The sequence below is a fragment of the Vigna unguiculata genome, chromosome 7 (genome assembly GCF_004118075.2).
Source record: "Vigna unguiculata cultivar IT97K-499-35 chromosome 7, ASM411807v1, whole genome shotgun sequence".
Classification (NCBI taxonomy): domain Eukaryota; kingdom Viridiplantae; phylum Streptophyta; class Magnoliopsida; order Fabales; family Fabaceae; genus Vigna; species Vigna unguiculata.
In genome coordinates this window covers 2,822,171-2,847,356 of record NC_040285.1, presented here as the reverse complement: position 1 = coordinate 2,847,356, position 25,186 = coordinate 2,822,171, and the positions used below count along the sequence as shown (strand labels likewise).

The 25,186-nt window shown below is 30.2% G+C and overlaps 2 protein-coding genes and 1 long non-coding RNA gene across 3 annotated transcripts; 2 read left to right on the top strand and 1 right to left on the bottom strand.

Annotated features, from left to right (window-relative positions):
• The first annotated feature begins 672 nt into the window (after window positions 1–672).
• Window positions 673–1,962, top strand: LOC114192789 (dehydration-responsive element-binding protein 2F-like). The gene has a single exon (XM_028082605.1). It carries the CDS (start codon window positions 816–818, stop codon window positions 1,659–1,661), a length of 846 nt encoding a protein of 281 aa, XP_027938406.1. The 5' UTR covers window positions 673–815; the 3' UTR covers window positions 1,662–1,962.
• Window positions 1,963–5,077: 3,115 nt separating this feature from the next.
• LOC114191821 lies at window positions 5,078–13,218 on the bottom strand. Its single transcript, XM_028081229.1, has 15 exons — window positions 12,834–13,218; window positions 12,120–12,555; window positions 11,830–11,923; window positions 9,425–9,611; window positions 9,078–9,333; window positions 8,299–8,514; window positions 8,111–8,197; window positions 7,886–8,020; window positions 7,369–7,482; window positions 7,010–7,257; window positions 6,813–6,893; window positions 6,352–6,583; window positions 5,958–6,056; window positions 5,651–5,836; window positions 5,078–5,539 (listed from the first exon to the last, which is right to left on the bottom strand). Exons 2-15 carry the CDS (start codon window positions 12,471–12,473, stop codon window positions 5,441–5,443), a joined length of 2,388 nt encoding a protein of 795 aa, XP_027937030.1. The 5' UTR covers window positions 12,474–12,555; window positions 12,834–13,218; the 3' UTR covers window positions 5,078–5,440.
• Window positions 13,219–21,578: 8,360 nt separating this feature from the next.
• On the top strand, window positions 21,579–23,260 carry LOC114190310. The gene is made up of 3 exons (XR_003605785.1): window positions 21,579–21,668; window positions 21,776–21,847; window positions 22,982–23,260. It is a non-coding gene; the product is annotated as an uncharacterized LOC114190310 (long non-coding RNA).
• Window positions 23,261–25,186: the final 1,926 nt, after the last annotated feature.

The window sequence follows — 25,186 nt, the reverse complement described above, 5'->3', positions numbered from 1 at the left end:
TGTATATAAATTATATTTTCCTGACTTATTTTTAATATATTCAAAGTTTAATATATACTGCAGAAACACTCATTTTTTAGTTTTATTATACTTTAACAAATATTCATTTATAATATATATATATATATATATATATATATATATATATATATAATGACAAAATCCAAAAGTAGAGCGACCAAAATTATGAAAAAAAAAAAGAAAAAACAGAAGACCAAATAACATTTATTCTAAGATGTCCATTTATTTTTTGTTTGAAAAATATTTGGCATATATGCTGCCATAACAATCCTTTATCCGTGACTTCCAAAAGCAACTAGGTGAATCAATTAAAAAGCGTTTGACCTTAATTCCAAGAGCACAAGTTATTAAAAAGTTTATTCTTTGCTCAACTTTTCGGTTAGACAAGATATCTTTGGTTTAGACAGCTAAAGTATTGTATACAAAACTGACAACAAAAGTATGATTATCCACCACATGTAAGAACATGCAACACTTAGTCACAGTAACCAACACGTGTAATTTACAAAGTTGACAACAACAACAAAAGAATGCATTCAACCCAGAAAATTCCATGTAAAAAGAAGAAAATGAAAAAAAATAAAATAAAAATGAAAACTTGAAGCAATATCTGTGTCTTCACAAAGCACAACGGTCACATGGCCACTTCTCCAAACGTGACAACATTTAACACAAAACTTGACTCTTGCTCCTACATATCCCGCTCCATTCCTCCCTCATCATGCATCAATTCCAAGTGTGTCATCACCACCACCACCACCACCTTTCCTTGCTCAATTCCCATCACTGTAACCATGGAGGGTTGCAAAAACTCCCCTCTGAAACCATGGAAGAAAGGCCCCACAAGAGGCAAAGGTGGCCCCCAAAATGCTTCCTGTGAGTACAGAGGTGTGAGACAAAGAACATGGGGCAAATGGGTGGCTGAGATCAGAGAGCCTAAGAAAAGATCAAGACTCTGGCTTGGCTCCTTTGCCACAGCAGAAGAAGCTGCAATGGCCTATGATCAAGCTGCAAGGAGACTCTATGGCCCTGATGCTTACCTCAACCTCCCCCACATGCAACCAAACATCATCAACTCCACCAAATCTCAAAAATTCAAGTGGTTCCCTTCCAACAACTTCATCTCCATGTTCCCCTCACGTGGACTTCTCAACCTCAATGCTCAACCGAGTCTCCATGTCATCCACCAGAAGCTGCAGCAGTTTAAGCACAATGGGGTGCCTGCACCAACTCAACCACCACATTCAAAGGTGGTGGAACTTGAGAACTTGGTCAGCCAAAACCATTCAGAGATTCTCCCTTCACTTCCCCAAGATTCTCAAGCTTCACCGCAAAAAGTAAATGGTGATTTTGAGGAGAAACGTGAGATAGACCTGCTTGAGTTTCTTCAACAGATGGGAATACTAAAAGATGAGAAAACTGATAGCTCGGGAAGTTCAACAGTGTCAGAAGCTGCATCAAGAGATGAGAATGAACAACCAGGAGTGTTTTCTGACATGAGTAGTGTTAACTGGGAGGAACTGATTGAGATGCATGACCATGAAGTTGTGTGTAACTATCTTGCATCAGAAGAAATTCAGTTTGAAGCATATGACACAAACGAGGATCTTACTTTCTCCTCTTCCATTTGGAACTACTAAGTTACTGAAGAAAATACACCTACTTTACATAGGTTCTGGGTGGATCAAGTGTTCAACCAATGTTATGGCTATGATCAGAAGGTGTTGGACTTTGATTGTGTCTTTTAGGATAAAATTTCTTTGTGTTGGCAGCTAGCAATGTTTAGAGGGAGGGAAAATAGTTTATCATAGAAAAACGGAGCTCAGTTTAGTCTTCAACAAAAAGGATTTTGGTTAAAAAGGTGTAGCTTGCTTTTGTGTTTCCTTCATCTTATGTTTTGCTCTCTCTTAACTCGAAGATCACAATTAAGCATGTTTTTGATTTAGGGGATCTAATCTTTAGATATGAATAAAAGAATTGTTAAAGGCATATAATACTTTGTTTTTTTCTTTTCGAAGCATGGTTTTTTAGTTGTTGTCCATGATCTCAATTAGTAAAATAATAATAATAATAATAATAATAATAATAATAATAATAATAATAATAATAATAATGGAGTCGTAAAACAGCTTTAGCACCTTTATATTCACTTTTGTGAGTATTTTCACCATTTTTGTGTAATTTTTAGAAGAAAAAAAATTACATGTGAACAAGTTATGTCAAGTTGGTTGGTACGATTTCACGACGTGAAGTCGTGTCAAGCTGAAGCGACTTTATTATGAACCGAAATCGTGCAAAGTTATGATGATTTTGGTAAAAAATATCTAAAAATAAGGTCATCACAAAAAGACAATTTCACATTTTGAATGAAATAAACGAAATCTTGTCATGTTGTCACAATTTTAATTATGGAGAATTCAAGTCATCATAGCATGACACGACTTCAATTAATTTCTTGAAGTCATCGCAGTATGATACGGCTTCAATTCACTTTATTCAAAATTGAAGTCATCACATCATTTCAATTCATTTCATTCAAGAACTGAAGTCGTGCCAACATAATATAACTTTACTACAAGATCATTTTTCGTAGAAGTTATCATAACTTAGAAAAATGATATTTTAACCCACTTTTTTTGACCCACTTTTAACCCATCACTTTCATTACCCTGAGATCATCTATTTTAATTTTTTCTAGTGATGTGATATGATGATCTAAGAGTGGTGGGTTAAAAATGAGTCAAAAAAAGTAGGTTAAAGTATCATTATCCTCATAACTTAACATAACTTTAGTTCATCTATAATGAAATCATTTCAGGTTGACATGATTTGTTGAAATTAATTGATGAATTAATTCTATTATATGACTCGTTTAAATTATTATGATTGATCCAAATGTGATTTAATAAAATATAAGGACCTATTGGTTAATTATGTGAAATTGTAATAAAATAAAATAAATTAAAAGATAAAATAAAACTCAACCCAACTTCTTGATGGATATTAGTTTATAAGAGGAGATTAGGATTCTCTAACAAATTCTTTCAAAATAAGCCATAAAAGAAATATGTGAGAGGAAAAAAAAACAAATAGATAGATTAGAAAAAAATATTAAGGAGCATATACTTAAAAAAAGGTTTAGGAGCATATACTTATATCTTTATATATTAAAATAATTAAATTTTTTGTGTTATATAACCCGAAAGTGCACGAGGGTGTATCGGGGAAGACTGTGGAATTTAGTAGAACATGATTATAAATAATTGTATTTTTTTTTTAAATGTCTTGGATAAATTAAGAGTGATCAGATCATAACTCATTTAAAATAATAATAATAATAAATTGATCCAAACAAATTATAATCGTTTTAAAGCACACAAAAATTTTGGATCGACTTTGATTTTTTTTATTTAGATACGAGAGAGCTTTGATTAGTTTTGCACTTTAGCGGTTTAACATCTCCGATCTAATTCAAAAGTTAAAACCAATTATTCATATATTATTATATTATATAGATATGTGTGGAAAAAAAATGTATATCTAGCTTAATTTATTCATATAAATTTGTAGCAGAGAAGTAGTTTAATATGCTTAACATATGAATGAATCGATGAGAGAGTTATCATATAGTTGCAGAAGAAAATAGTATTGAAACAAATTAAAATATAAAGGTACTTATTTTCATATTTCTATTTAGAATTGTGTAATATTATATAAATGTGTTCACGAAGTTTGTTAGACTTATGTAAATCCACAATATTTATGTTACAATGTATAAATATAAATAATATAAATCACTTTTGTTCTTTATTTTTCTTTTGTTGCGAAGGATAGACACCTTCGGTCTTTATATTTCATTCTATCTCTTATACTGATAAAAAAAAGTTGATATATAAAACAAATTATACAATATCGTACACAATATTGAAGAAAACTAATTATAACAAAATAAGAAATAAAATTATTGATCATAATATAGCATTGTTGTAAAAAAGCAAGATTTATATATACAAAAAAAAAATTATGCAACAAAACCACAAAATTGATTTAAAACAACCCATAAAAATTGGTTTAATGTAACTTTGATTTTATTTTTTTTTAGAATTAAATATGTTTTGAGTCTCTCCAGTTTCAATAAAATTTGGAATTAGTTTTTCTTAAAAAAAATTGACTAATTTAGTTCTTCATCTTTAAATGTGCATATTTAGTATTTTTAACCATATTTTGTTAAGTTTATTTGACATCTCAAATGTGTTTTATAATAATATTTGAGTTAACATTAAAGCGAAAATGTGTCAAACGGTGTAAACAATTCAAATACTAGCATGAGAGGCGTTTGAAACGTACTTAACAAAATTTGATTAGAATGATTAAATTCACGTATTTCTATTGATGAAGGACTAAATTGATCAAAAATTTTAAAAATAGACTAATTCCAGATTTCGATGCAACTTGAAAAAAAAAACATATTTAACTTTTTTTTTTATTTTATGTCCAAATCATATCAAACTAAACCCCACAAATTTATTTATTTCAAATGTCCAAACCAAAAAGTGCACCAACTACACTGCAAGCTCCTGATATAAGTACTGTAAATATATAATAATAATTGGAAAAAAATATGATTTGACATTAATAACTATCATTTAACAATTTTAGTATTAACAAAGAAAAAAGAAAAAAAAAATGAAAAGTAATGAAAGATAATACCTAATGAGTGTAAAAATTGTTTGAGTGGCAAAGTATCATTCTCCATAATAATTTCACGTTATCCTAGCGACAATCAGTCACAAACTTTCAAAACATATTTTTAAGATACTAAATATATAAAAGATAATAAAATAAGAAAAGTACTTATATATAACCAAAATCCACCACTCTACTTGGCCAAAAAGTATTAATGTCTTTGCCATTGTCCTATCTGAGTGAACTGAACATCATTATATCACTTATTTGTTAATAATTAAACTTAATTAAGAAATGGAAAAACCCAAAACATTCAATAAATACGTAATCAGCATAAGCATATAATTACTGAGTACAGCATAACACCACCTTGCCAACCCTATTTCATGATACTATCCAGGGAACAAAAATGTAACAGGTAAAACAAATATGTAACCATTTTTCTTCCTCTTTCTTTCACCATAAAAATCTCATGTGAATGACATAATTTTACAATTGCACATGGTAGCACCCTTTGAAAAAAGAACTGTAAAATGCACTAATTATATATATGTGAAAAGGGACAAAGAATGATGTATGATTTTCTGCACTGGAGATGGAAACATCTACAAGGAACTTGATGAACTTTTACAAATGATTGAAAATTGACTCGCAAAAATGAAGCAGAAAATTTATCCTTTCCCCTGCTCCTATAGAAGTATCTTGATCTTGGTCTTCACATCAACCAAGTTCCTCAGCTGGTGCTTACCAGACACTGGTGAGGTAATCCAAACTGTTTGTTGTGACGAACTTGTTTCCTCCAAGGATCATTATGTAACTTGTAATGCAAAATCTTGTTTAACACAAACACCATTTTGTCAAAACATTATATACATATAATCACACTTAGAAGATTATTTATTTTACACTTTGTCAAATGGTTTTGACAAATGAAGAAAAATACCTGCATTAAAGTGGTGGAGACATCATCCTCAGTCAGTTTTAAGAATTCAATTGCCCAATCATCAACATGTCCAATAGCAGTTTTTTGCCTTTCAGCTTCAAGCAAAACAGAATCACGGTACACGAATCTTTGCCATATTTTTTTAACATTTTCTAGCTTGAATTTGATTTCTGTCTCATTGAATCCCTGCAAGACATGGATTTCTAATCACTCAACCAATGTTTCCAAGGATGACAACTTTATGCAGTGTCTATCATAAATTATGCAATAACTCAATAACTAGAGAAAAAACTGGGAAAATAAATACCCGGAGAATCTTTATCAAGTTTGGAATTTCATCTTCAGATAATCGAACTGCAAAGCTATCATAGTTAAGCACATTCTCATATGGTAGGAAAATCCCATCCTACAGAACAACAAAACAAAGATCCAAAAGGAATGTGGTTATCATCATTGGTAATTTTAGTCATTAAATAATTACTGATAAAACATATAACAGACTACTAACATGAAAACAGAATATAAGCTACTTTTAACACTAATCAATAGGAGTTAATCATTTCTTATGTACTCGTGGATCTAAAGTGATGAGAACATTCCAAAGATGAATAAGAAATCATATCCAATACATTATGAACAAGCTCATCAATGGACATTGAAATCGTGAATGTTAAGAAATGAAAAAGAGCTTGAATTAGTACCTGAATGACCACAGGAATGCATCCTTGCAAAATACTATCTTCCATACGACCACTCCAACCATCTCCAGGAAACACTCCACAGAAAACAGAACTTGCTATATCCAGGTGATAGTTTTCAGAACGCTCTGGAGTCACAATGACATCTTTGGCATGCTGTTTCCCAAGTTTTCCATCCTTGTTAGGACTTGATCCAAACTCTTCTGCCAGCTTCTGTCTGATACCCATGCTATACCTGCACCATTTCCAGAAAAATTGAAACCAGATATCTTCTATAACATGTAATAATATCTAACCCACATATCCAACAATGTTTGATGACAACAAAGTGAGAAGCTATTCAATTTCATAAAAACATTAAGCAAACAAGATATCAAGGTTAATAATTAGGAAAATGAGAACATGTATATGCCATATAACTGCTTCCTTCTACAGATTCAAAAATATTTCACCAGTAAACTTACGAATCTTCTGGTCTTCCATTATGGTATGCTGGTCCTAAATTCCCATTGAAATAGAACAGTGTCTTCCGCTCCTCATGGGACCTGTAAACAGATATTTAGATGGTTGCGTTGTTTTACTTGAATAACTCAAATGAATAGAATACAAAATCAACCATGAAAAGAAAAGGCAAATGACTGAGGTGAAAATTAAACGTTACCGAGCCCAAAGTTTTGAAGTCAACACATTAGCATCAGGAACTTTCCAAGCAGGAAGCACGAGATCTTTGTCAGGGTCAAAACATGGATGAATGCCTCTTTTGTCGGAAGGAATTTTATCCCAGTTGTCAGCCCAATAGGCTGTAGTTGAATGATTATGCTTTGAGTTTGTGTTTCCCCAGTGAACTAACATCATGCTATTCCATATCTCCTTAGGAGCATAGCAAGCACCTTCATCCCAAGAAAAAAACTGCCTTCAGAAACAAATGCAAACTAATTAGCATATGCTTCTCACATGCAAATGCAGTATATAAATTTTTAGTAAAAAAATTATCAACATGGGATAAACAATTCTCATTACCCAGATGTGGTCCCTTCCTGATGACTGATTCCAATAAGGATATTGTTCAACAATGTGAGTATATGCCTTCTTATAATATTCCAAAGTGAGAGAGCTCCTCAATCCCATATGCTCCTGAATGTCATAAAATAAAATGTAGCAAAAGGAGAAAAATGGCAGTAAAAACATGGAATCTGCAACCAATACTTCATAAATATATACACACACACACTCATATAACAAAGAAGTAATAGATAACTCAGGATATTAATATCCTTCCATTCTAAAAGGGAAAAGAACATCACATGCAACTGTCTTTTCCCATTTTGAAAGTATCACTATTCAGGAACATAACATAGATGTTAGTGTTGACTGACACGCCATCCAATTAATCACAGATATCTTAGAATGATCTGAAAGCTCTGTGAGCATGGACAGGCTGAAACACCGATGCAGTTAGTCTTTATACACATGCCATATGCAATAACAGACACTCTAGAGATACATTCTGGTAAAAACAACAATTAGTAAAACATACCCGCATACTCAAGTGGGGAGCATCATCAGCACGAGTTATGATACATGAATCAAGAACAGGAACAAAGAAAAAGTCTGCCTCTTCACCATTTAATGTTCGATGAGGACTAGCTAGCAAACTTTCATAAACTGCCATCTGCAGACATGTAGCCGAACTGGATAAATATACTCTTATAAGTGTTATATTTTACCAAATGAAATGCTCCTATATGAAGTCATGAAATACCTGGGCACCATATAATTGATCTGTCCATATTGTTACATTTTTGTCATCATAAATTCTATTTACACACTCTAGCTTAAAATGGCGTCCCTGCAGAAACCAAAAATGAATAAGATAAGAAAATAGCAATAAAAAGAATCAAAGTTTTGATCTTAGATGTAACCAAAAAGTGACATTCAGATTATTCTGACCTCAAGAAGCAAGCTGTTGAACTCCGGGGGCAAATCATAAACATATATAAGAGGCCTTTTCTTCGCCACCACAGCATTGAGATTAATCATTTTTCCGTTGGCATGAATATCGTCGGCAATATCAATCCGAGCAGGACGAAGCCAATTAGGCCACTCTGTTATAGAGGAAATGACAGATGGCATGCTGCAATCTACTCCATACCAGCCATTGTCACACTGAAAATACACTATATTCAACTTATTTACTGACATTGGATGGAAGTGAGCATTCTCACACTACACAATGTTTTTATCTATATACAATGAATGGACATAAATTGAATTTATTCAGCACCAAAAGATGACAGTAGTTTCATATACACAATGTTTTGGACAAGTAATAACTGGCATTTAGTATTTCAAACAGAGTCCATTCTAGTAACAGTTGATGTCAATTAGCTTCACATTTTTGTTCATGAATTTTTAGTCCTTCACTGATCTTTCATTCCTTTGACTTGTTTAACTGATTCTTTATTGGCTTATTCTCCTTCAGCTTCAAGTATTTGATTTCTAAATAAACATAGTCAGTCCAACTTTTCTAAGAAATAGAATATTCACTATGGGCTCAAATGTTCTAAAATAATTTCCTTTATCATATATGCCTTAGTAGTAATTTATTTACCACTAGTCAATCCCTACAAATAGAAAATGAAAACAATAGAGGATTGACAAAGCTTTTCTTCCAGTAAACAGACAACAAAATCCAAGTGCCCCAACCCAATAATAAATAAAAGAATCACCTGACAAAATCCACCACGACAATGACCATGTCTAGAGCATTGATTAACACAAACAGATTCTACAGGCACTTCACAAAGTCGGCCCGAAAGACCATCATATTTGCAGTCACATTCTTCTTTAATTTTTGCCTTTCCAGAATATGCATCATCTGGGTCCACATTACACCAACCCCGTTTGCTACCATTAGTTGTGAACACATCTTGGTCAATTAGTGTCCAATTCACTAGTTTGGGACCATCAGGTGTAGAAGGTGGACTGAAACAGATGAAAAGGAGTGAGTCTTGAATAATACGAATTTAAAAACTTCACCAATGAAACTCAAAACTAGGAATCTGATTTTACATACATAAATTGAAACCCACATGTCTCTGCCAATGGTCTATTAGGATATTTTGTGCCTTCTCCACAGAAGCACATTGCTCTTGTCTTGTCACAGTTGGCAGGGCAAATAGAGACTACCCATCGCCCAAATAGTTGATCTGGTGATCCTTCATAGTTGCATTCCAGTTGCAGTTGTTCAGCACATCCATCCCCTGTCACCCCACAAATTATCACATGAGTTCAGACCAACTAGTGAATTAAACATGCTTTTGTGCAATGACCAAATATATTCAGGAAACGGTAGAGACAAGTTATGTTTTTTTTTTGTTCTGTTTTAATCATACCAGAAAATGCTGTTGTCAATAGCAACAAAAATAATCAGTTAAAACTTAGAAGTGACAATTAAGAGATTTGGAATATTAAAAAAGCTGAAAATTTTTCTGATTAGTATACAGGGGGAATAATACATTCACACATATACATACATATATATATATATATATATATATATATATATATATATATATATATATATATATATACACACGCAGACACACATACTAGTTCTAACCTACTATTTTTACAGAAAATAAAACAAAAACAAATTTACTTGGAAATATTTTGTTCACGTGACGCACAAATAACACATTAAATATCTCCCATCACATTTATTAGTGTCAATTTGGTGAATGGATGTCTATTATTCCTTGCTTGCAAGAAAGATCATGGAAGCACTGTGTGGAAAGCTCCTTAGTTAATATAACTGTTAGTTAATATATTGCTGCTATGAGGCCATTGTCCATGAAGTAAGCCCATTTGTGTTTTGTCATACCATATTGGACCGAATTCTAATGAACAACATAATGGTAGATTTGTAGTTACGTAGAAAATCTCTTAATGCTCCATTTTTTCTTGAGGTCTTCCAGAATTACCTTCATCCACAACCCTTGATATTTAACCTTACAACCATATGTTGTTTCTTGCACCTCCACTCACCAAGTTACCACCTAAGAAAATGCATTATTGTGAGGTGGATCTCCTATCAACAATGGATCCAACATATTCTACAATTGTACACACCTCTAATGATAGTCCACCCTTGCTCTTAAATAGAAATTCATCCTTGAGTACTCTTCAAATAATGAAGAATTCTAGTTATGGCCTGAAAAAGTCTCTACCATGGATCATGCATAAGCTGGCTAATTACACTAAATTCATAAACTATGCCAAGTTGGGTGTGGACTAAATAATGAGCTTTCGAACAAGCCTCACATATTGGCGTTTTTCAACTGTTGGAATTCCTTGTTCAATCCCAATCTGATTATTATTATCTATAGTAGTAACAACCTCATTCCCAATAAAGTATTCCAGTTTGCCAAGATCATTCATCTCAAATTGTGATACTAACTTCTACAAAATATGCTTTCAGCATCATCACCTGAAATAACCACATCTTCAGATACACTAAGAGAAGTGTTAGTTTACCGCCTTGTGAATGCTTTATAAAAAGGGAATAGTTAGCTTGTCTCTGCCCGTGTCCCAAGTATATCATGGCTTCATTGAATCTCTCAAGGCAAGCACATGGAGACAGTTTGAGTCCAAACAAAATCTTCTCCAATTTGTACGATGTGTTCCCTCCATTAGAGAACCATATCCAGGCAGGATCTTGTATACATTTCTTTCCCAATACTACATCATGTACAAAGGCACTTTTTATATCAATCTGACTAATTTGTGATGCACTCATTTCCTCATTTGTGGCTTGAATTCAATTCTCATCCTTCAAGACTTTGGTACTAATGTGCAAATCCTGAGAGAAGTTATTGGTGTCTACAAATGAGAGCACTCCTAACAGTGGGTCTGTTGGTCTGAACACTGGGAAACAGGCTAGCAGAGGCACAATAAAGTTGTCAAAGGTCCTTCAGAAGGAAGTAGAGGAAGGGAAACGTACCCCAGTGAACAAAGCTAAGGTTCAGACATGGAAGTAGAGCCATCAAGTAAGAATGAGCAAGCAAATAACATATATACTCTAGATTTAACCTAATATTAGTCCACAAACAGGAAAAAACACATCAGTCATTAGCTGGTAAAATAAATGTTGCTGGAGATATATCCTGGATTTAAATGATTAACTCTATCCAGTAGCAACGCCCCTTCATTTTAGAAAAGTGACTTCTCGAGTACTCGGATTAAAGTATACGCAGTATCCTGGAGGTAATGAGTGTGTGTGATTTACCAGCCACCAAAGCATGAGGGTGAATATCAATGCCTCATCATAGCTATATTATTAAGAGTGTTAATATATTATATGATCAAGCTAAAACTGCAAGGTTGTCAGAGTAAATCCTAGAACACTCGCTTCTCATTAAACATGAGGTAAGCATGATGTATCAGGTTAATAAAATAACAGAAGGAGAGAAGCGAACTAACCAGAATAACCATGAAAACATCGACACTGTCCCAATTCTCGATTACAAACTCCCTGGCCACTGCAGTCATTTTTACACTTATTGCCACCTATTATCTGTTAATCAACAATATTATTACGGAGGCAAAAAATTACTTTATATAACAAGATATCAAGTCAATGCCAATAACAACCATGCCCCTTCTGAAATACTAATTGGCAGAAACATGAAGCCTCTAAATTAAAAAGTCGAAGAAAACAAGAATTTACACAAAAAGAGACCAAAATCATTGAAAATGGCATCAGTTGTCACCTCAGTCATGTTGACTTCCTTAATAACAGAATCACAACCAGCAAGCCAATGGCCAATTTCAGCCTTCCATGGTGCACCCTGATAAACAACTGCTCCGTGCAAGTCGGCTGGAAACTGAAGCTTGAAATCAACTGCAGGTTGTTCCTGATCACGTTTGCTCGGAAATTCTGCCGAAACATTAGCTGAGATGCAAGAGTCTTGAGCTATCTTAAAATTATTGAGAGTAGGTGTCAAAGGGAACGAAACCAAATGCACTACAGAAACCAATGCCAGAACAGAAGCAATTGTCGCTGCAAGGGACCAAGAACATCTCCATTTGTTCACGGAGAACAAATCTAACATGTCCCTTCCCATACTAACCACACCACAACACAACACTACACTACAAAACAAACTCAAACCCTTCTGATTCACCAGGCTGCCTTGACATCATAACCTGAAATAGCATCAATAAAATCACTATTCCTCACAATGATCAACACCATACAAAGCTCAACTAGGTCCAATTGCTTAGAACTACGAAAGCCTTTGTTTGTCCTCGTTATTAAATTATGAGAATAAAACAATGGAAACAATTTACTACTACTATTGCAAAGCACAAACCCATTTTGAATTTTAAACACAAAAATCTGAAGAATCACAAGTTCAATAAACAAAGGCAACCATCACATGACCCTACATTAGTATTCTGACATCTGCAGACAGTTGACTCACCTTACTCGGATCTGAATCACCAAAACACAGAACCTCATTCGGAGATTCAACGTGGGCAAGCACCAGTTTGCCCAATTCAGCAACTAAATTATAAAGGTTGCTCCTTTAAAATGCCAGCTACCTCAAATCAACAAAGGGTCAACCAAAATACCAAAACTAATTGTTTGTTTTAATTTTTCTGTTTTTTTTTTTTTCTCCGGCAACTTTCTCGACCCACGTTGTTAACACTTCAATTATGAACATGGGACCACCACTTCGTTGTCGTTGGCTCGTTCTTCTTAATGTAAGATTCTCAGTTCAATTTTGGTTTCCCATTTAAAGAGATTGGAATGGAATCTTCTGGTTTTTCCCATTAAGAAGCCGCCAAGGTTCTCTTATCCTTCTCGGAAATGAATCAGGTCCCGACCCACTGATTTGCACGTCAATGTAAGAGACCATTTTGCCCTTCCGGCATTGAAGCATCTAATGATTACCTAGGAAAATGTTTTGATTCATATACAACACAATTTTATGAATATTTTTTGCGATTAAAAAAATTAACTTTTTGTATTTATAAACACAGAAAAACATTGAAATTGAAATAATAGTTACAGTGTGTGTATAAAATTATTGAATGTGAAAACAATCCAATGACATAACTATGCTTAGTTCAGCTATTGCCTAGTCACCGATTTAGTTAAGAACGTCATTTGTTTAAGTTTAATATTACATGCAAGTTAAATGTTATTAAACAAAATGTTATATCTATTGACTACTTTTCATTCAAAAGATAAATTCAGCCACACATACTAACATATTTTTAAGTATACATTTAGTGATACATTTATTACTTAACGGTATTATTTTAATGATATTAAGTATATTATTTAATGCATAATTAATGAACATTAAATTTTATAAAAATTTATAATTAATTAAAATATTAAATAAATTTTAACCTAAATAATTATTAATACAATTTTATTTTATTTAGAAAACAAAATTATTCACAAATATTATATAATTATAATTATAATTTATTTGTTACATAAAAAAAACTTAAAGTAATTAAATAAAAAAATAATTATATTTAATATTGTTAAAAATTAAAATATAATTAAATATAAACAAACTTAAATTAATGGAAAATAAATTATTATTTGTTTTTTAATAAAGAAGATGAAAACTGATTAAAATAATATTATCAGTATTAAAAATCCAAATCATATTTTAAGTTCTGTTAATTAATTTCTTTTATGATTAATTATAATAATTTTATTGTTTAATTATTTTTTTACCTTTTTGTGTGTATCGAATAAATCATCAATTATAAATGTATATTACTTATGATTTTTTTTTCTCTAAATAAAATAAAACTGCAATATTACATTTAATTATGGACATTTATATCATTTAACGTTTATTAGTTATACCTTAAACAACGTTCTTAATGAAAAATGTTAATCATAGATCATAATTAAGTGTGTCAACAAATAAATTTTGACTCAAATATATCTTATTTAATATATCTTGAATTTTACAAATTTGTATAGTTATTGACATAATTATCATTAATGTAATTTATTTTATTTAAAAGATAAAATATCTAAAATTGAATATAATTCCAATTAATAATTTATTTGATATATATCTATAAAAAGTTAAAAATTAATTAAATAATAAAATAACTATATTCTAATATTATTAAAAATTAATATATAATTAAACGTAAAAAAAGAAAATTAATTTGAATGATTGACAAAAATCGACACCAATTAAGAATAATTAATGTGTCTTAAATTTTACAACCTTGCATAATTAACTATAATATTAAATAAATGAAATGAAATTTTCTTCATTTAAAAGATAAATAAATATAATTTTTATTAATAATTTATTTGATACATTACTAATTAAAAAATTAATAAATAATAAAATAATTATATTTTAATATTATCAAAAATTAAAATAAAACTAGAAGTAAAAGAATATTTATTTAATATTATATTTAAGTATGTACTATTTTAAAATTCAAGACATTAATTATTTTTAATCTTACAATTTAATGGATATTAATACAATTTAATGGGTATTAATTCTTCTGAATTAATGCCCTTTTGTTAGATTCAAATCAAATCATATTAAACTGAATAATGTTTTCATTTTCAGTTCCGGTGACCTTTCTCAGAAAAGTAAACTAAAACATAATATATACATTTATACCTACGCATATATTATTTTTATAAATTTACTAATACGTTTTTATTAAGGATGCTATTATTTAGAATATATTTTTATAAAGTAAAACTACAAATAATTTTTTGAATAAAATATTATAATATTAAATTAAAAACTCAAAATTTAATAAAAAATAATATTAGTTTTTACATATTTATATTATTTATCTTATCTCTTTAACTAAAGCAATTGAAGTTTTATTTTACACGTAGTAAAGTCAAAGTCAAGAAAGAATATAAAATACATAAATAAAATTTTGTCTTTATATTTCACAAAAAAAATATTAATATATATATATATATATATATATATATATATATAAAAATTAGAGAACACTGTTTTTAGTATATATATTTAATTACCGATTTAATTAGCTTTTACGTTATCGAATTTTTTTTAAAATTCAATTAACGATTAACAATAACTTCTAAAAGTTATTTATTTTATGATTATTTTGTGTAAATATATAATTATTTTTTATTTTTATAATTATGACTCAGTGAAAGCACATTTTTTCCACTAATAATATATAAAGAGAATAAATGTATAATATTTCTATCTTATTCTTAGTTATATTTAAAATTAAAATAGTTCAAATACCAAAAGTAATTATACTATAGTCACTCTTTATTTTTATTTTTTTTATATTACTACCATAATAATATTATTATTATGATTTAAACAATCAACAATATTAATTACATTAAGTTCACTAAATATATTTTATATCAATGTTATTCTTTCTCTTAAATGAAATATGATACATGTACCGGAACACATGTTATCCGATATTTTTTTTAAATTCCACTTTTATTCTTAATTGTTTCGGAAGATGAAATAGTAGTTGATTTCTATTTTAAAAAGAGTAAAATATAATATTGAAAAAAATCATCCGAAACATAACCGTACATAATACTTCCAAATAATATTTCCATATTTATATTATTGAATTTATATTTCGGAACAATAGTTCCAGAATAAATGTATTGTAAGTTGTGGAAAGTAAAATCTAAAACATTTTCAGAAAAGTTATTCCAAAGATATGGATTAATCCAAAAAAAGTTATTTAGTTATTTTAAAATAAAAATGTTTTATTATTTGTTCTATTAAATAAAGAAATAAATTATTTCTAATGTATCAGAGGATAAAAATTCTCCAATTAAAATGACATTGGAGAAAGTTACCAAATAGTGCGTCTCTCTCTTTTATATATTAGCATTGATAACACCTCGTTAGTTTCTCATATGATTCTTATATACATTTTATATATTAGCATTGATAAAACCTCGTTACTTTTATATATTTTCATATGATTCTTATATACAATTTTTGCGTCATAGACATTTTAATGATATAACTACTGTACCAAGTAGGGATGTTATCTGGACGGTGGATAGTAACTCCCTCGTACCTTATTCGCTGGATAAATATTTGTCTCGTACTTGTATTTATATTTGTCGGATATCCGTTATGTAGGTACCCGTATGTTTTTTTCATATTCGTGGGTATCCATGGGTACCCGCGGGTATTTACAAAATTATTTAAAAAATAAATATTTAATCATAAATTCAAATAAAATAAAATATATCACTATCATTAATTTTAAATAAAGTTCAAATAAACTCAAGTTCATACAAGTCCAAATAATTATAAAGGTAAATATAAAATGACGTTCAACACACAGTGAAAATTCTTTAATTAGTGCTTTAATCAACAATCCCACCTTCTCGAATTGATTCCTAAAAAATAAACAAAATAAACAAATAATAAACCTCAATTGCCACGTGTCAAGTATTCTTATCTTGATTCCATCATTTGACAACAAGCATAACCATAAATGTCATTGTCTATATAGTATTTGATGTATATACCCAATTTCAAATGAAGGAAAGAGAAGAATGTCAAGGGGTGTACATGGAAGAAGACAGTGTTGCAATACTTGAAGCTAAAGAATAAAGACAAGACAAGATATGCAGCTTAGAAAAAATTAGATAAAAATGTTTTTTTACTAATATATATATATATATATATATATATATATATATATATATATATATATAATGGTATTTTTGTGAATTAAAGTTTGGTGGGTACGGATATCCACGTGTACGGATATTATGATCCCCGTACCCGCCCCATTAACATGCGGGTATCAAAAATATCCGTATCTGCGGATAGCGGATATCCATTTTTAATATCTGTTTCCTACCCGTTGCGGTTTGATCCATAAATATTCACGAGTACGGATTTTTTTTACATCTCTAATACCAAGTCTAGATACCTTATTAACATCGAATGTTGGTAGTGTAGTGAATATAATGTTTGCATTTTAAGTTTTAGACAGAATAAAATTAAATATATTGTTTTAAGGATTAAAATGATATTAATATTTATAAATATTAAAAACATTTTGTTATCTCTTTATGTTGTTATTGCATTTTAATTTTTTTTATTAGTTTTAATATTTTATAAACTATATTTTGACATAAGTATATTTCTAATTTTATTAAATATGACATGTTATAATTTTGCATTATAAATATTTTAAGGATTTAATGATAAAGAACCAATACCAAACAATACTATTAAGCGTGATTAGAATAATTCTATCAGTATATTTTTTTCATAGTATTTTTCTATTTTATTTTTTCTTCTCCTTCATTTTTTTTAAGTGTTGCAATGTAAACTTTTAAATATTTTATATAAAAAAAATTGTTCAATTTTCTTAATTTTTTATTCCTATTATGCAAAAATATTATGTTTCTTTTAGTTAGTAGTTTGTAAAATTTATTTTGATATAAATATAATGCTTAATTTATTTAATATAAATCTGCACTACGATGATTTAAAAGAAAAAACATGAATCAAAATTAAGAAATAAATGTGTCAGTAACATTTGTGTTAAGTTTTAGGGTGACAAAACGAGTCAATCTAACTTATTTTGGCTCACTCAATCATTATCCAAAAAAAAAAATGAAGTGGTTTGATATGTAAAAATAAATAAATAGAAAATCTTACTCCGTCATCAAACTACAAGTCAAAAATTGAAACAAACAAGTCTTGGTAAAAATAATCTACCAATCGAATTATTAATTAACTTTAATGACCTTCAAATGTAAAAGCCTAGAAAATAATATTTTGAAATTGGTATTGTGTTTAAAATAATGAAACTCAATTATTTTAATAATAAAATATTTAGGTATAAATAGAAAATTCATAAATGAGTTTCATCACTTTAAAACATTTAATCTCTGAAACAACAAGTTCTATAGAACCCTCTTTCTTCTTTATACAAATTTTAATAGTGCGATCATCTGTTTGAAGATCAGAGACCGCTTGTTTGATTCTCGTGTGAGATTTTCAAGTGTGACCGATCAATTTCTCCGTTTGAATAAGTTGATTTTCAACCCTTTTGTTGGTTGATTTCTATTCTTCCTTGCATGTGTCTCTCTTTAAGGTCACATACGTCCTTCTGGTATTCTTTTTAGTTTTATGTTGATCAATTGTCATGATAGTATGATTTGATCGTCTCTATGGTATTTCTACTTGTAAATAGAGTACCTTGAGACTTGAGGTAGGTTTTGGCGTTGTTAGAGTCAATTGAGCAATTTCACCATGTAAGGAAAACCATCATTAAACTTGTATTTAAATGAGTGTTTATGATTTGTGCATTTGCTTGGATTGGTAAAGTTTGAATTGGTATGATTTTGGATGATCATGTTTAATTGGAATTGTAATTCTTGTTGTATGTTGTTGATATTTAGTGATATTTAGAAGAAAAATGAATTTGAGTCATTGGTTGAATTGGTACCCTTTCTATGTTATAAAAACTGTTAAAGATCAATCCTGAAATAAGAGTACCAATTTGAACTATGAATTAGGTTTGGATCGCCTAAAAACCACAAAATGCATTTGATGTTTTCTAATATGGCATTAAGGGACATTTTCCATCACTAAGCGCCAAATTTTACGAATTAATTAGCGTTGAGCGACATCTAGGTGGCATTGAGCGCTAGTGTTCACTATAGGTCTGAGAGTGATTTAATTTCAGGGTGTTGAGCACTGGTCTTTACGAGGCAAATTACACTGAGCGCCATATGTCCAATTTTGCTGGTTTTCACTGTTTGGTTGTTTTGCTTTCTTTGAATGTCGTGGAATTGTAAAATAAAGTATATGATTGGTTTATATTATGATAGAAAGGTATATTTTGAGTTGTTGTAAGGTATTTTTTGGGGAGGAAATTCCATTATTGAGGTGTGTTCACTAAGGTGTGTCTTGAGATTATAACGGTTGCATTTTGTGAAGCTATCCTGAACTCTATTAGCTATTCATATTCATGTAGAGGACAATAATTAGGTGGTGAGAGTAGTAGGAGGTCTTGTCACAAGGATGATGATTCCATTATTCTTATGATTGTAACAATGATTAATCTTATGTGTGGTAATTCGGTAAAGCAGCTCAGTAGAGTAGTCTATATCACCACAAGTGTTTGGCTTCTTAAGTCTAAATCATGTGCACTTATTCGAATAATATAGAGTCTACAATAGTTTGGTTAATAATATATGTTAAATGATTGTGTTTTATATTCTGCAATGAAACTGATACACATATAAAATGTTTAAAAATATATTTGTATGATTTATTCAACTAGTTTGCCTTATGTGCTTTTTTTGTTGGTCTTATGTTTTGTTTTCTTTTTCTTGCTATAATCACCAATGTGGTGTGAGGAGATGATAATTAATGCATAAATGAATGTTGAGGAACCTTTAGCTTAAGGCTTGAAAATATTTGATAGGATATATGTACAAGGTAAAAATCCACGATAGTTAAAAATTTTGAGTTTCCTTCTTATGTTTGCATAATTATAATTATTTTGGACGACTTTATAAATATATTATAATAGTGTGTAAATTTTATCTATTTTATATTATTAATTATGAGCTTCTTTGTTTAGTAATTTTACTATTTTATAAACACGTCATATATCTCCCAAACGTAATAGTATATTCGAATTAGAGCAAAACCAATAGTAATTTGAGAACCAATAATTGCTTGCCCTGCACGTGGCACAGTAGTATTGGTAAAGAAAAAAAAAACAATTCTCAAAAAGTGTAGCACAGTAATATTGGAAAAGTAGTCTTAAGTTAATAAACATAAAATTATGAAACAAACATCGAGTGATTTTGGTTTCATGTCAGATTGACTTTAATTTTTAAAATAAAATCATGTTTTGTTTGGTTATAAAATTGATTTTGAACTACAAAATTTAAGTCCAAAGAGAAGCTATGCGTCTAATGATTAATTCTTCCAAAATCAAAATTTTCAATGCTCTCCCAAACATATTAATTATTTTTCACATTAGGACGGTGAGGGCAATTATGGGTTTTCACTATTTTATGCTCAGAATAATTCAATGATGTAGTGTGTAACTAAGTTTCGTAACACAATTATACTTTTTCAATAAAAAAACAAATTTTACTAACTTAAAAATAAATAAATATTATATTTAACATGTAGCTGTATTTTAATAAGAATTAATTATCTTTTAGGAGGTGAAATAAAATCTTGTAGAGTGTAACACTTGCAATTAAATATAACTTGTTAGCATCAAATTAAACAAATTGTTTTGCATGTATAATGACAGCAATAAATTGTTAACTAAATTATTCAACTCTTTCATTTTATTATTATTATTATTATTATTATTATTATAACATAGGTTTGGCCATTTGGTGGACCCATTCAATTATGCAGAAGGGAGAAAAAATGACACTATCCTTTTATTATTCCATTTTTAATATTCAAATGCAGATTCCCTTTAGAAAAATCAATATCTAGTGATGCACATTTCTTCTTTCTTTTGAAGGAATGACGAAGATTTCAAAACGCAAAAGAAGGAGTCATTTATACTTTCATTTTTCTGACCATTCATTGGTTACTGTAGTTCAAACTTTTTTCATTGTAAACTTATGTGTGTATACACTAAATGATTATTTCATATATTTCTTATTTCTTTTAATTAAACTAAATATACTAGTAATTCAAACTAAAATTTAAAATTACGATATATAAAAGAAAAGTAATATATATATATATATATATATATATATATATATATATATCTTGGTGTTAAATTCAATTCTAAAAAATAAAAAATAAAAAATTCATAAAACAATATTTTTATTAATAAAATCGTGAATTAAGATATTATCATCGTTAAAGGTGGGATGGTGTATGAGGAGAAGAAAAAAGTGGAAGAGCATATTATGTTTAAAAAAAATACTTTGAGTAATTTCGTAAAATATAAGTGTTTTGTGTAATAAATTCAATTGTGATCTTTATTCGTTTCAAAGAACATTTTTTGTAGTGTCAAACAATAAGTTCATGTAAGGCCCATTAAAATCTGATATTTCTTTTCTGCCCTAAATTAAAGGGGTTGTCTTTGTAAGTGAGTCTAAGGGTTGGTCCAGCAGATAAAATCGTTCCTAGTTACCATAATTCGCACTTTCACTCTTGCAGAAGAATCAGCCGTCATCTTTGCGCCTCTCGTACAAAACACTCTTTTAGGGTTTGCTCTAAACCTTCCTCGAGCTAACTCAAACCCAGCTCCTACTCCGCGTAAGTCTTTCTCAGCTCATGTTTCCCCTTTCTGGGTCTAAGACCACTGTTTACCATTAGGATTTGGTAATAACCCGTCCTTGTTTCTATTGTACCGTTCATTTCAGCTCTTTGGCCATTCTTAGGACCGTCGTGTTCATTATGTTCGTGTTGGAGTGTTCCGCTAACTTGTTTTCCAGGTAAGGGAAGCTAGAACCTTTTGTTGCTTGTGTTTTCCGCTGTTTTGGTCATCATTTTGTGTCTATATGGATTGGTTGGCGTTGTGTCCGTTTTGGTTGGAGTCAAAGCATGTGTTGGTTTGTGGTTTTGGCTACTGTATGAGAAAACAGTGGCGAGTGCTGGTTTTCTCGCCCAAGCGAGCTAGTCTCGCCTGAGCGAGATTATCATAGGCTCGCCCAAGACTTTCCACTCGAATTGTCGCCTGAGCGACTTGTATTCGTTTTGAGCGATGAGTGCTCTCGCCTAGGCGAGAAGGGACTCGCCCGAGTGATACCTCGCAGAGTCCCCTGTCCCTTTGTCGGACCCTCGCCTAGGCGAGATGGGGTTCGCCTGAGCGAGAGGGTTCCCCTCGCCTGAGCGAGCCCTGTTAGCTTGAGCGAGGCAGAAGGCAGTTTTTGATGTTGTTATTGAGTGGTTCACCGATGTGTGGCTTGTTTATCTGACCCAAATACTTTACTAGAGGGATTGCGTGATGATAGCATGATTGATATGTTACATTTGAAATGGAAATAGCATGTTATTTTATTGGGTATGAATTGGAAAGCATGAGTTGTATGAGTTGTTGATTATGCATGATATTTATGTCATGGGAAATTCTTGATTGGTGGGTGGAACATGTTTAAAGTATGGGTAGGGCATAATTCCATGACTCTTGTAGTGAGAGATCTTGGTGGCGCCTCATCGATTGGACGTAATTCCATGGACCCTCTTATGGGGAGTCCCTGGTGGTGCCCCAACAAAAGGACGTAATTCCACGGAGGGTCGTGGTGGTGCCTCAGAGCCAGGGCGTAATTCCACGAAGGCCACGTGGTGGTGCCTCCTGTAAGGGTATAATTCCGTGAAGGCCTCGCGGTGACGCCTCATTGCTAGGACATAATTCCACTACTATGTGGTGGTGCCTCAGTTACATATCCGGATAGCTAAAACTTGGGGTTTTATATTAATGGGTACTTCACATGTGGGTGTCTACTATGTATGTCTGAATGTGAAATGGTATGTTGAGTGCATGATATGATGACTTCTTCGCTAGCTTACCATTTTGCTTGCTTGTGTGTTATGTGTGGCCTCTATCTTTGTGATGATCATGTGAGCAGATGCGAGAACCCCTATCAGTAGTAATGGTAATAGGGATGTTGCAGCTTGATGGATTGGATGGATATTGGGCCCACTGTGGGGCCCATCACTGAAGAATTTTATTATTTACGTTTCCCTTTTCCGAATAATACCTAGTTTAATTATTTTTTTTCCAGAGTATTTCTGCTTGGACAGTGTGGAGTCCTTTTTTTTTTTGTAATCTGGGTATATCTGACGTATGATATACCCTTATATCTTAAACTCCATAGTCTCTTAATATTCATATATGTGATGTTTTATTTATTTGAGGTTATTTTGGGACGTTACATTTCACAATTGTAATTTAACATTATACAATTCGAAATATCCCTGTGTTTGTTTTAACACGATTCAAAAAAATGTCTTTATCCCTTATTTACTAATAAGATGTTATGTGTGGATAAATTCAAGATAAAGAAAATACTTTTGTTTTAGGCTTTTTAGATTTCTAAAAACTACTTTCTTCAAGCATTTATATATTGAATATTTCAAGATAAATAAAGGTTAAAGAACAATAACCACAATGAGATATAGTCAATTCTTAAAAAAAAATATTCTTCTTATCATGCCTTAATCTTTCCAAAGAACATCATGGCAACCTTAAGTGTTTATCATCTCATATCCATCTTAAAATTTTACTTATTTTACTTAACAATCCAATGATCTTTTATCACACTCATTTGTAATCAAAGCTTTTTAATTAGGTGGTTGTACTTTAAAAATATCCTCTAGTTTATTAAGAGAAATTGAATTCCAAAAATTATTAAATCTTGGTTAAAAGTGGTTGTATTTCTAGTAATACTTAGTCTTTTAAAATGTTTTAATACTCAAATTAATCCTTATTCTTATGTGTTTATCTATATTTATAAGTATTTTGATTATAATTAACTCATGCACCTACAAATTAACTCTAAAATTTAATTTATTGTATCTTAATGCCCCTAGTACACCAATTATGCTAGGTTAGGAATAAGTTGACTTCTTTATATTAAACATCACATTGGAGAAGTAAAAATTGAAAAAGTTGAGAGATTTTTTTTTCTTCTTTGATTATGTGTACCGTAAAGAATTTGATTATAAACAAAATACTGTGATTTTTGTCTGGAATATTGAAATCTTGGTTTCATCATTTTTTATCTTATTGAAGTATTTAAATAATAGATATTAAAACCGAATTTATACAAATAGACCTGGTCTTTTTTGTGAAATTAAAACTTAAAAAGCCTAACTTATTATTTGGCAAACGTATTTTGTAGAGTTTATTTGTGGTTTTTGAAAAGGCGAGTTTGACATATTAGTTTGTCCTTATGGAACATTTTGATTATTAAATTTTAATTTTTTTTTTATAATTTTAAGTGATATTTTTTAAGTAATTTTTTATTTTTTTATTTTTAATATTTTAAAATCACTTAGAAAATGATATATTATATTGTAAAAAAAAATTGTCAAAATTTAATAGTCAAAATATCATTGTTCAAAAACCACAAATAAACTCTACAAAATATGTTTGGCAAATAATAAGTTAGGTTTTAAGTTTTAATTTTATAAAAAATACCAGGTCTATTTATGTAAAGTCGATTTTAATATCTATCATTTGAAAATATATAATTGGACCATTCAAAATTTGATGAAAGACTTTTTCTTCCTGCAGTCTTTATACTCCATAATTTTCAAAATAAATTATTTCTTCTATTGTAAAAGTGATTTTTTAGATGCACGATTATATTTTTGATAATTTTTTCTTAGAATATAAAACGATAAATATCTTGTAAATAATTTTAGAATATAAAAAAGAGAAAATAAGAAAATAAAAAACTAATAAAAAGATGTTACCTTAGATTATAGAAAAAAATTATCAGTGGAGATTTTTCTGAAACAAAACTTCTGAAATTTTCAAATCAAGATTTTTAGAACGAGGTTTATGGATTCAGATTTATGGAATAGAATTTCTGTAACGCATGAAATAGGATTTATGCATGAAATACATTTTGAAAAGGATTTATCTTTCAATAATTTTTTCTAAACAAACTTTTCAAAAAACAAGATACACATTTCGAAAAGTATTTTCCAAAATGAACTTTTTTCTGAACAACGTGGTGCAGTGGCAATGAGAAAGGCGAAGTTAGTATGGGTGAAGTTAACAATGATGGGGGTGCATAAAGCAAAAACTCAAATCATGTTTGTTT